Source organism: Octodon degus, unplaced genomic scaffold (assembly GCF_000260255.1).
Source record: "Octodon degus isolate 3935 unplaced genomic scaffold, OctDeg1.0 scaffold00104, whole genome shotgun sequence".
NCBI classification, from domain to species: domain Eukaryota; kingdom Metazoa; phylum Chordata; class Mammalia; order Rodentia; family Octodontidae; genus Octodon; species Octodon degus.
The window spans coordinates 3,091,218-3,101,470 of NW_004524680.1; the positions used below are offsets into that span (position 1 = coordinate 3,091,218).

The following is a 10,253-nucleotide window of genomic DNA, read 5'->3' on the forward strand; positions in this document are numbered from 1 at the left end:
CTCTCCCTCTCTCCCTCTGTCCCTCTCCCTCTCCCTCTCTCCCTCTCCCTGGGGGCAGGGTTGCACAGCATGTGGTGCCAGGGATCAAACCGTGGTCCCTGTGCTTTGCCTAAGCTTGCCTAAGCAGGCGCTTCAGACTGCTGAGCTATCTCGCTGGCCCAGGCATGACTCCTTTAGCTTCTGCATACACACAGGTACAACTGTCTGGGCTCTGAGGGGCATGTGTGTGCCCAGCCTGGGCTGTCCCCTTGAGACTCATCCTAGCCCTTGTCATGCCACACTAGAGGGGTGCCAGGAAGGCTGTCTCTGCCCCTGCTGTCCTGTACCTATGGCTTGAACCTTCTGCAGATCCAAGTAGTTCTACCATGTGCCCACCAGGATGCTAAGATAGCAGCCCCAGGGCCAAGAGTTGGGAACGGGCCACCCAGGGGAGGTACCTGGGGCTCGGCAGTTGTAGCAATACTCCCCTCCCCTCCAGACAGATGTCCTGGCCCAAGGCCTCATCTCCAGCGGGAGAAACAGATACAGCTTTTTCTCGGGTACCTGAATTCCCCCACCACAGAATTCAGGGATAAGTTCAAAGGGGCTGCAAAGGCTTGAGGCCTGGAACTTAGGGTGTGGGGTTGAGGGTAGGTGGTGGCCACATGGGGCTGACAGGTTCTGGCACTTGCAGATGCCGAGCGCCTAAAGACCCTGTCCCTGTCCTACAACCCACTTGGCACCCCAGCCCTGGCCAGGACCCTGCAGAGCCTGCCTACCTGTGCCCTTCTGCGTCTAGAGCTCAGCTCTGTGGCAGCTGACAAGAATGACGTGGGCCTCATGGAACCTATAGTCAGATACCTAACCAAGGTACAAGGTGGGGAATGTGCTGTCTGACCAGAATAGGAGGATACTAGAGATCGGAGGCCAAGGGTTACAGAGCTAAAGCCCTGGGGACCTGGGAAGGGATATAGGGAGAGGGTAGGTTGTACCTAGAACAGCCCAGCACGTCTGTACATATGCCTACTGTGGGCTGTGATTTCCTGGTCACTAGGAAAGACATTTAGGACTAGAATAACCCCCCTACACCAGGCAGGTCCCAAAGGACATACCATCTCCCACACATATGTCCCCTACGCCCTCTTCTGGGCGTTCCAGACAGAGGTCACGCCTGTGATTTCCTCATCGCAGCATCCCAGATACTTATCTCCAACTGAAGGACTTCCTGGTGGGGGCTTGGATGCAGAGAAAGGCAGGGCAGGTGCCATTGAGCTTGGGCTGTGCTTGCTTCCAGGAAGGCTGTGCTCTGACCCATCTGACCCTGTCTTCAAATTACCTGAACGACAAGGCTGTGGGACAGCTGAGCAGGTAATGCCCCTACCCAACTACTACCATTCTAAACAGGCCTCATCTGTAGGCCTGGGACCTCCCATGAGTTGGGTCAGATGGTGCTGACTCCTTTCTGCTTCTACCCTGTCTCTGGGGCTGCCTCTGGTAGGTATGCTACCTTCCTTGAGTTTCTGCCCACACTCCTGGGGATCTTGACAGCTTTCCTCTGGTGTGTCCTTTCTTGTCACCCTTTGTGCTTCAGTCCACCCAAGGGTCACTAACCTTATGCCCCTAGAACTCTGGCTGGTTTGCGGGGAGTGTCAGCTGGTGCCCAAGCCTGGCCAGGTACATCTAGAGCTGGCTATTTGCAGTCCTGACCCTTGGCCAGTGCTGTTAGCCTTTGAGGAGCTTCCAATCATGCTAGGCCAGGCAAAGCCTGTAGTCTTCTTTGGTGATGGTAAGGGCTGCCCTGGAAGCTAATTCCTGACTCCCCCTTGTGGTCTTAGGTGTCTTCCTGTCTGCCCTTCACTCGTCTCTCTGGACCTGTCTGCCAACCCCAAGATCAGCTGTAGCAGCCTGCAAGAGCTCCTTTCTGCCCTCCAGGAGAGGTCCCAAGGCCTCAGCTTCCTTGGCCTTTCAGGTGAGAGCTGGGTTTGGCCACCCCTGCTGTGTTACAGTATCACACAAGTTGGTTGCCTGAAGCCAGGTTGCTCCCCCTAAGGGGCTGGCACTGCTGCCGGCCAGGCAGTGAGCCTCCATGAGGCTATATGGTGAGAGGCTGTGTACCCCAAGACAGGAAAGGGATGTGAGGACTAGAGATAAAGCTCAACCGTACAGCACTTACCTAGCATGCCAGAGGCTCTAGGTTTGACCACAGGGATGGAGGGAAGGTAGGAAGGATAAAAGTAGGAAGGGGAAAAGGGAAGGGGCATGAGCCAGAGGTGGGCAGAGCCTGGGGAATATCTGCCTCTGGCCCATCCAGCCTGACCCTCAAGGTATACCATGGTAGGAAGGACCCTATTCCATAGGATTTCCTCATAGTTAGTAGCAGGAAGAAGCAGCCCAGGGCCCAGTGGTGAAAACTACCACCAAAGGACCCTACCACCTGAAAGAGACTTTTCAGATCCTATCTGTCCAATGTGGTGTGACATAGTTTCTTCTCCAGCCATACCAGAACAGCCCTATCTCAGCTCAGTTGTCTGGAGAACAACTGTAGGAGAGGTCATCTGGTGAGCTGGGGGCTAGCAGCCTGGCAGGCCCAGCTTGGGTCTGGACAGAGAACCCCAAGGGACAAAGGCTGTGCACAAGGGAATGCTCAATTCTTCCTGTACCTCATCCCCTGTACTTCAGACACCTAGATTCCGGGCACTTGTACTTTTCTCGCCCAGCTCCCTGATGTTTTGAGTCTAGAGGGAATTTTGACCTGAGGATCAAAGCAGTTCAGTGACCTCCTGAGCCTCTCTGGCCCATGATACATATTTGCAAGGAGCCCGTTAAGTCCATTCTATGGGCTGCAGGCCAAGAGCAGGCAATGTGGAGCAGACCTGTGAGCACAACACTGCCCACCTGACGCCAGCCTGCGGGGAGTTCCTTCCAACAGATTAAACCTACCCTCTGCTCCCTTGCAGGCTGCGCAATCCAAGGTCCCCTAGCCCCACGCCTCTGGGACAGTATCGTCACACAACTGCAAGAGCTTCAGCTGTGCAGCAGAAGCCTGTGCCCTGAGGATCGTGATGCCCTTCAACAGCAATTGCTGGCCCAGGAGGCATGCTCAGTGGACCGAGGCCCCAAGCTGTTCTTCCAGCGCCTCTGACCCCCTCCCTACCCTTCTCACCACAGAAACCTCAATAAACAAAGCTCTTGCCTCTCTCACACTGTCTGAGGGGTGGGTGAATTCTGTGAGGCTGGATTTCACTTTTATCCAGCGCCTTCCTTAAGGAAGTCTACAGATACCCATAATGGTGAACCTTTTAGAACTTTCAATGATAACAAGCCAGGCATGGTGACACATGCGTGTAATCCCAGCACTTGGGAGGCTGAGGCAGGAGGATCATTATGAGTTTGAGACCAGTCTGAACTGCATAGTGAGACCCTGTCTCAAAAGCAAACAAAACAGGGCCGACCAAATAGCTCAGCAAATTAAAGCCCCAGGCCTGCCATGCTGGCCTCACCCCCTGGGTGCACTGAGAAGGTGATTGAGACTGGGTGTGGTGGCACGCACCTGTAATCCCAGCTCTTGGGGGGCTGTAAACAGGATCACTATGAATGACCCTGAACACCCTGTAGACCCTTCCTTAAAAATAAAAAATAAAAGATCAATGTTGAGGCCAGGGGGATAGCTCAGTAGAATAAGCACTTGCCTGGCAAGCGCAGAGCCCCGAGTTGAATCCCCCATAGCGGGGGGGGGGGGGGCCTCAGTGGAATACGCGCTTCCCTGGCAAGCCCTTTCAATTCCCGGTTCGGCCAAAAAAAACCGTACCAGCGGTTTCACAACAGCTCCCCAGCCCCTAAATTTTTTTTTTTTTTTTTTTTTGCGGAACCGCGGATTGAACTCAGGCGCAAGTATTCGCCGAGAAAGCGCTTATTCCACTGAGCCATCTTCCCCGCCCCTAGATTCTTGTTTGTATCGGAATCCTGGTTTCCGGGTGGCGGAGGAGGGTGGGGGTGTGGCTAGGGGCGGAAGTGTTGCAAAGTCGCAGGCGGGAGGATCAAGCGCCGAGCTGTGGATCTGAGCTTCCGACGAGCGCAGGCGGCCGGTGGAGCGCTGAGTTGCTGATCGGAAGCGCTCCACCCGGTCACGGTCTCTGGGAGCGGCTGAGAGAGCCCAGGTAATCGCGGTGGGCGCCGCAGAGGGCAGCGGGCACCAGGGGATCAGCATCTTGCCCACTCCTCGCTTGGCGTTGTCGAGGGATCGTGTTCGCTTGCCTCCGGTCGCTGTCAAGGAGCATCCTTCGCGGTAGCCGGCCAGCTCTCCAACTCGGCCCCCTCCCTCGCCCACAGGCCTTTCGGCTGTGTGGATCCCACAACCTGCCTGCAGTCCACCCAGTCTTAGTCGTGGTGCCACCAGGCCAAAAACAAGGTTGTCATACCTACCTCCTTTTTAAATTTCCGCCCTGGGGGCCGGGGAGATGGCTCAGTGGAATTAAGCGCTTCCCTGGCAAGCGCCAAGGGCCTGAGTTCAATCCCCGGTTCCGCCAAAAAAATTAATAATAATAATAATAATAATAATAATAAATTTCCGCCCTATGTCAAATCTTTGTGTGGATCGGTGGCTCCACGTCCATAGCATGCTGGGACTGGTCCAGCCATCCGTCCCTTTCCCCACTACGCAGGACCCTCCCGCGGAACTCTGCACTTTTGCACTCAGCCCCAAACCCTATGTTTGCATGCTGTTTCTTGCCCCCAGATCTTCTGTCCCCTACCACCTCTTTTCTTTGCCACAGAGCAGCCTCAGCCACACAGTAAGGCAGATCTGCCCAGCACTGTCACTCCTCACCATTCGTTGTCCATGCTTCGCTACCTCCTGATGGCCCCATAGTGGCCTCCTGTCTTGTTGCTTGTATGAAGGGTGGGCGTGAGGCTTTGGGCCCCAGGAACCCCAGTTCTTGTGGTGTCGTGGCCTCCTTGAGATACTGCTGGCTGTGCCCCCAGGTCTCTGTGCTGTGGCTCCAGAGCCTTCAGGATGTTTCACGGGATCCCAGCCACCCCTGGTATGGGAGGTGAGTAGGGTGACTGAAGAAACAAGCTTTTATCTGCTGCAGGGGCTGAAGTGGGTGGTGTTAGGGATCACTATGTTTCTACCCCCACTCCACATCGTATGGCTTGGGAATAGGGTGCCATGGTAGCTTATGATAGAACACTGAGGGCTTGGCCCTACTGGGCCCAGAAGTGACAGCTTCAGTGTGGCCAGAAATCCAGGTATCGGACTGGGGAAATGGCTTAGCAGAATAAGTTCTTCCCTGGCAAGCTCAAGGGCCTGAGTTTAATCCCTAGTTCCACCAAAGGGAAAAAAAAAAAAAAAGAAAGAAAAGAAATCCAGGTATCCTGGGCATCCCTGTGTCACTGAACTTAGTTGTGTGTGACAAGCCTTGTTTGCACCATACAGTGGCACGGTTTGCAACGTGGGGGTGGGCAGCCAGGCCTAGCATGTGGTCCTCAGCCCTTCAGAGAGAGACTGATTGGGTATGAGGTTGGAAACCCCATCCTCTAGATCTCTCTGAGCACTTTAGGACACAGCAGCCAGGAGGCCTCAAGGATGAGACTAAAATGTGATTGGGAAGCCGGTTGTGGTGGTGCATGCCTGTACACAGCACCCAGGGGAGGCTGAGGCAGGAGGATCGATCATTGAGAGTTCGAGACCAAGTTAAGCTTAAGGCTAAGCTGAGCTACACAGACCCTGTCTCAAAAAGACAAAGTAAATAATAAAGTAAAGTGGAATTGGGACCTTATAGCCAGGCTGCTAGCTGTCTTCCTGCTCTGTTGCAGCTCCTGGGAACAAGCCAGAACTGTATGAGGTGAGTGGCAGGTACCCATCTGGTCAGTATTGGCCCGCAATAGACACCCACATGATCTCACCAGGCCCTGCGGCCACTCAGTGATGTTGGCTGATATGCTGCTGTTCTCCCCAACAGGAAGTGAAGTTGTACAAGAATGCCCGAGAGCGGGAGAAGTAAGTCCACATCCAGGCAGCCCCCAGCACACAGAGTGGCCTCCCCCAAACCCACTGCCCTGTTGATAGTTGAGTGGAAAGACAGCATCTCAGGGCCAACAGGGATGGGGTGGGAGGCAGACTTGACAGTTCTGCCATACTTGTGCCCCTGGTCCCCATGCCCTTTGGCCTCCTGGGCTCCAGAGACTTGGCTTTCCCTGTCTCATGGCTGTGGCCTGATGGACAGGTTGTCTCAGGTATGACAACATGGCAGAGCTGTTTGCAGTGGTGAAGACAATGCAAGCGCTGGAGAAAGCATACATAAAGGACTGCGTCACCCCCAATGAGTGAGTGATCCACAGCCAGGATTTGGAGGAAGACAGCCCTTCCTCCAAAGCCTAGTTTTGCCCTGCATGGGGCTCCTGAGATGCAGTGCTCATTCTGAGAGTGATCTGAGATTCTAGGGCATGGCCTTAGCACTGGATAGCCTGAAAAGCCTTGCAAGGATGGAGATGTGTCTGTTGCTGAAGGCCAGATGCTCAAATGGGTGTGGCTTGGGCCCTGTCTCCCAGCATAGACTGGTTCATTTTGCTGATGGAAAGACCTCTGAAGGTGAATGGGGGCCTCAGTGCCAACCTGAGGGCATACTGCCCAGCATGGGTGCAGAGGCTGCAGTGAGATGATGCACTTGATAGGCTGTTCCTCCAGGATGACAGACTTCTAGTGGATGCCAACCCTGTGGTTCAGAGGCCAGGCAGGCACAGGCCTCTGCTCAGTGCTGACCTCCAGGTTGATGAGCACCATCTGTGTGGTGCTCATAGTTTGGTCCTTTTTCCTGTTCTTGTTCAGAGCTCTTGTAGAAATCTAACAAGAGCCCTTGTCCCACAATAGCTTCCTGTGCCCTGTCAACCAGTCTTTTATTAGAGCTGCCCTATGTCTGAACAGCCAAAACAGAGAGAGCAAGGTGGGCTGGCAGGGCTGATCCTAGGTCATGGCAGCTGCCAATCCTGTCCTAGGTACACTGCGGCATGCTCCCGTCTCCTGGTCCAGTACAAAGCTGCATTCAGGCAAGTTCAAGGCTCAGAAATCAGCTCCATTGATGAATTCTGCCGCAAGTTCCGCGTGAGTGAGCCAGTCCCTTCACTAGGCAGCAAGGGTGCAGTTGGGCACAGGTGCGGGGCCATTGCAGCAAGGCCCCAGGAGCTCCAGCACCCATGTTGGCTCCCTGCAGCTGGACTGCCCACTGGCCATGGAGAGGATTAAAGAGGACCGACCCATCACCATCAAGGATGACAAGGGCAACCTCAACCGCTGCATTGCAGATGTGGTCTCGGTGTGTCTGGCCTCCCTAGAGGGACCTATGGGAGTTAGGAAAGAGGCCTTCCTGCTACAGTCACTTGAGCGTGGGGGGTGGGGAGGGCTTTCACTGTGGATGAGAGTGGTCAGCATTCAGAGAATCCCCTCCCAGGCCCATTTGGCTGTCTACAGAGTCTGAGGGGAGACATGCACAGGACCTACCTTGGTGCCCCCCAGTTCCCATACAGCACCCCTCACAATCAGGATCCCAACTCCTATAGCCTCTGGAGTCCCTGCAATCTCCAGTAGAAAGGAGCCCTGGGATTGGGGAGCAAGGTGTGGGGAAGAAACTGAAGAGGAAGGGGTAGAGGTTTGACCCTGGGCCTGTGGGCCATGAGGGGTTCTCTGCAACTTGAGCGGGCCCTAGATGCCTCACCCCGACACCCACAGCTCTTCATCACAGTTATGGACAAGCTACGCCTGGAGATTCGCGCCATGGATGAGGTAGGGTAAGAGGACCAAGGTAAGAGTGGGTGTTGGGAGGAGGGGGCGGGGCAGGAGTCTCAGCTCTGTCCCTGTTTTTGCAGATCCAGCCTGACCTGAGGGAGCTGATGGAGACCATGCACCGCATGAGCCACCTGCCCCCAGATTTTGAGGGCCGCCAAACAGTGAGCCAATGGTGAGTACCTCTTGGGGCTACAGAGCTGCTAATGCAGGGACCTCACCTGCAGCCCTGTCTTAGTTACTCCTCTCTCGTTGCTGGGACAAATACCCGACACTCAAAATGAAGGAAGGAAAGGTTTATTTAGCTCACGGTTACTGGAGGTTTCAGTCCATACTCATTTGGGTCCAAGGCAGAGCAGCACAGAGCAGAAAGCAACCTTTCATGGCGGCGGCAAAGAGCAAGAGCACAAGGGAGGGGTAGCAGCAGCTCAAGCAGCTAGCTTCTCTTCCCACCCTATATTGTAATGCAAGTTACCTGCCCCAGGGTAGGGGAAGTACTCACACCTATGGGTACTTCCCAGTACTTACCCACCTATGGATAATCCCAGCAATATTAAGACCCATAATCCCAGCCTTGGATCACACATAATCCCAGTGGATCATGAGTTAACACAAACTCTAGAAGTCCTCACCCCATGACTGCATGAGGCTTTGGGGGGACAACTAGACACAAACCATAACAAGCCCTCACTCACTCAGGCTTCACTGTCCTCCTAGGCTGCAGACCCTCAGTGGCATGTCAGCCTCTGATGAGCTGGATGACTCCCAGGTACGCCAGATGCTCTTCGACCTGGAGTCAGCCTACAACGCCTTCAACCGCTTCCTGCACTCCTGAATGCTCCTAACTTCCATGTGGCTCACAGGAGATGTGGAGGTAGCAGCCCAAGAGGGATGGTTTCTACACCTGCCCAGGACATCGCTGTGAGCCTTGATGTCCACAGATGCCTGCCCCTGTTCTGTCAGAACTCACCCCCAATAAAGATGCTATCTTCCTACCTCTTGTCATCTGTGCAGCCTCCTGACTTGGCAGGGCTTGGCATCTGGGCCAGGTGCTGAGTACAGTCCCTATAGCCACTGTCCACCCAAACCATCATGGTGGCATGGCCCTGTTGCTCATTTCACATATAGTCTATCTTTTTTTGTTTGTTTGTTTGAAACAGGGGTCTCACTGTGCAGTTCAGGCTGGCCTTGTGCTCACTTTTGTAGCCCCCAGGCTGCTCGCAAACTCGCAGAGATCCTTCTCAAGTGCTGGGATTACAGGCATGCCCCACCATGCCCAGTTCTGGGGTCACAGAGTGGGCAGCTGCATCCGGTTGAGACAGCATGCTCGGGGGCCTGGGGCTGTGTGGCCAGGGATCGAACTTGGGTCATTGTACTTGCCAGGTTGGTGCTTATGCCTCTGAGCTATCTCTCCGGCCCCACACAGCCCATTTCATTCAGGGCCCATAGCCTCCCCAGTAGGTGTTATTACCTGCGTGAATTTCCACAGCACTGACTTGGAGAACACATTTCCATCTGGACCCTGTAGGCCTAGAATGTGACAAACAGTGTGGCTACTTGCCACCATACCCAACAGGTTGTCACACCTGTGTACTCGCCCAAGGCCACAGCTGTGGGGCCACCTGTCAGCTACTGTGATACTTTATTCTTCGTGCTCAGCCCTCCAAGAAACAGCAGCTTACCATACTGCCCAGAGGCACGTTGTTTCACATTGTGGCAGCCATGGCATATTCTCCATAGGGGACATGGTAGATTTTAATCCTAACACTTGTCTCAGTAGTTGGGACAACAAATTTGCTACATTCCTGCACTCATTTACCTAAGACCTTCACAGTGAGCTACATCACCAACCCTTTCAATGCTGGGCCTCAAATGAGTCACCTAAATGGGGTTCAAATTTGCAACTTTCTCAGTCTTCCAGAGTGTGCCACCACACCTAGCTAATCAACCTGCTTCTGTTTTTCGTTTTGTTTTGTTTTTGTATTTAGTACAGGGTCTCAGTAGGCAGATGGGATTCGTAGTGATCTGCCTGTGTTCAGCCTCCCAAGAGCTGGGGCTGTAGGCATATCACCATCTCAGTTTGCCCCAGGGGCGGGGCCTGCACTGCATGCTGGTGATCAAACGCTGGGGATCAAACCCTGGCTGCTATGTCTGCCTAAGCAGGGGCTTTAATTCACTGAGCTATTTGGCTGGCCCTTGCTTCTGGGTTTTTTTGGTCTTTTTGGGGTTTTTTTGTTGTTGTTTTTTTGAGGAACCAGGTATTGAACTCACGCCCTTGCATTTGCCAGGGAAACCCTTATGCTACTGAGCCATCTCCCTGGCCCCTTTTGGTCTTTTTGAGGTAGACTCTTGCTGTATAGTTCAGGCTGACCTTGAGTGACTGGTCTTCAATTCCCAACGAGAGCCTCTTGCCTCAGCCTCCTGAATGCTGAGATTACAGGCATGTGCCACCACACCCAGCTAAAAGAGGAATCCTAGGGGACCTTTTTTTTTGTGC

General features: G+C 54.1%; 2 protein-coding genes across 6 annotated transcripts in view; both read left to right on the forward strand.

The window, feature by feature from the left end:
- Positions 1-3,152, forward strand: part of Tonsl (tonsoku like, DNA repair protein) — a 12,820-nt gene extending 9,668 nt beyond the window's left edge. For both annotated transcript variants that reach the window (XM_023723922.1, XM_023723923.1), the window contains exons 22-25: positions 674-849; positions 1,274-1,347; positions 1,815-1,948; positions 2,937-3,152. In XM_023723922.1, coding sequence (XP_023579690.1) covers positions 674-849; positions 1,274-1,347; positions 1,815-1,948; positions 2,937-3,121 — 569 coding nt within the window. In that variant the 3' untranslated portion in view covers positions 3,122-3,152. The remainder of the gene's footprint in view (positions 1-673; positions 850-1,273; positions 1,348-1,814; positions 1,949-2,936) is intronic.
- Positions 3,153-4,045: 893 nt separating this feature from the next.
- On the forward strand, positions 4,046-8,756 carry Vps28 (VPS28, ESCRT-I subunit). 4 transcript variants are annotated; one of them, XM_023724004.1, is made up of 11 exons: positions 4,046-4,136; positions 4,309-4,387; positions 4,960-5,027; positions 5,794-5,822; positions 5,940-5,977; positions 6,214-6,303; positions 6,973-7,078; positions 7,188-7,289; positions 7,703-7,756; positions 7,840-7,931; positions 8,474-8,656. In XM_023724004.1, exons 3-11 carry the CDS (start codon positions 4,991-4,993, stop codon positions 8,589-8,591), a joined length of 666 nt encoding a protein of 221 aa, XP_023579772.1. In that variant the 5' UTR covers positions 4,046-4,136; positions 4,309-4,387; positions 4,960-4,990; the 3' UTR covers positions 8,592-8,656. The 4 variants fall into 4 exon arrangements, with proteins under 4 accessions (XP_023579772.1, XP_023579773.1, XP_004638928.1 ...); XM_023724005.1 differs by lacking the exon at positions 4,309-4,387 and having other exon boundaries at positions 4,055-4,136; XM_004638871.2 differs by lacking the exons at positions 4,046-4,136; positions 4,309-4,387 and having other exon boundaries at positions 8,474-8,756.
- The last annotated feature ends 1,497 nt before the right edge of the window (positions 8,757-10,253 follow it).

What these genes read in the sequence shown, in the direction of transcription:
- Vps28 (XM_023724004.1), top strand. Translation starts at nt 4,991, where the DNA reads ATGTTTCACGGGATCCCAGCCACCCCTGGTATGGGAG. An exon ending in GCATTGCAGATGTGGTCTCG is followed by an intron (nt 7,290 to 7,702) that starts GTGTGTCTGGCC and finishes CGACACCCACAG; the next exon opens with CTCTTCATCACAGTTATGGA. An exon ending in AGATTCGCGCCATGGATGAG is followed by an intron (nt 7,757 to 7,839) that starts GTAGGGTAAGAG and finishes CTGTTTTTGCAG; the next exon opens with ATCCAGCCTGACCTGAGGGA.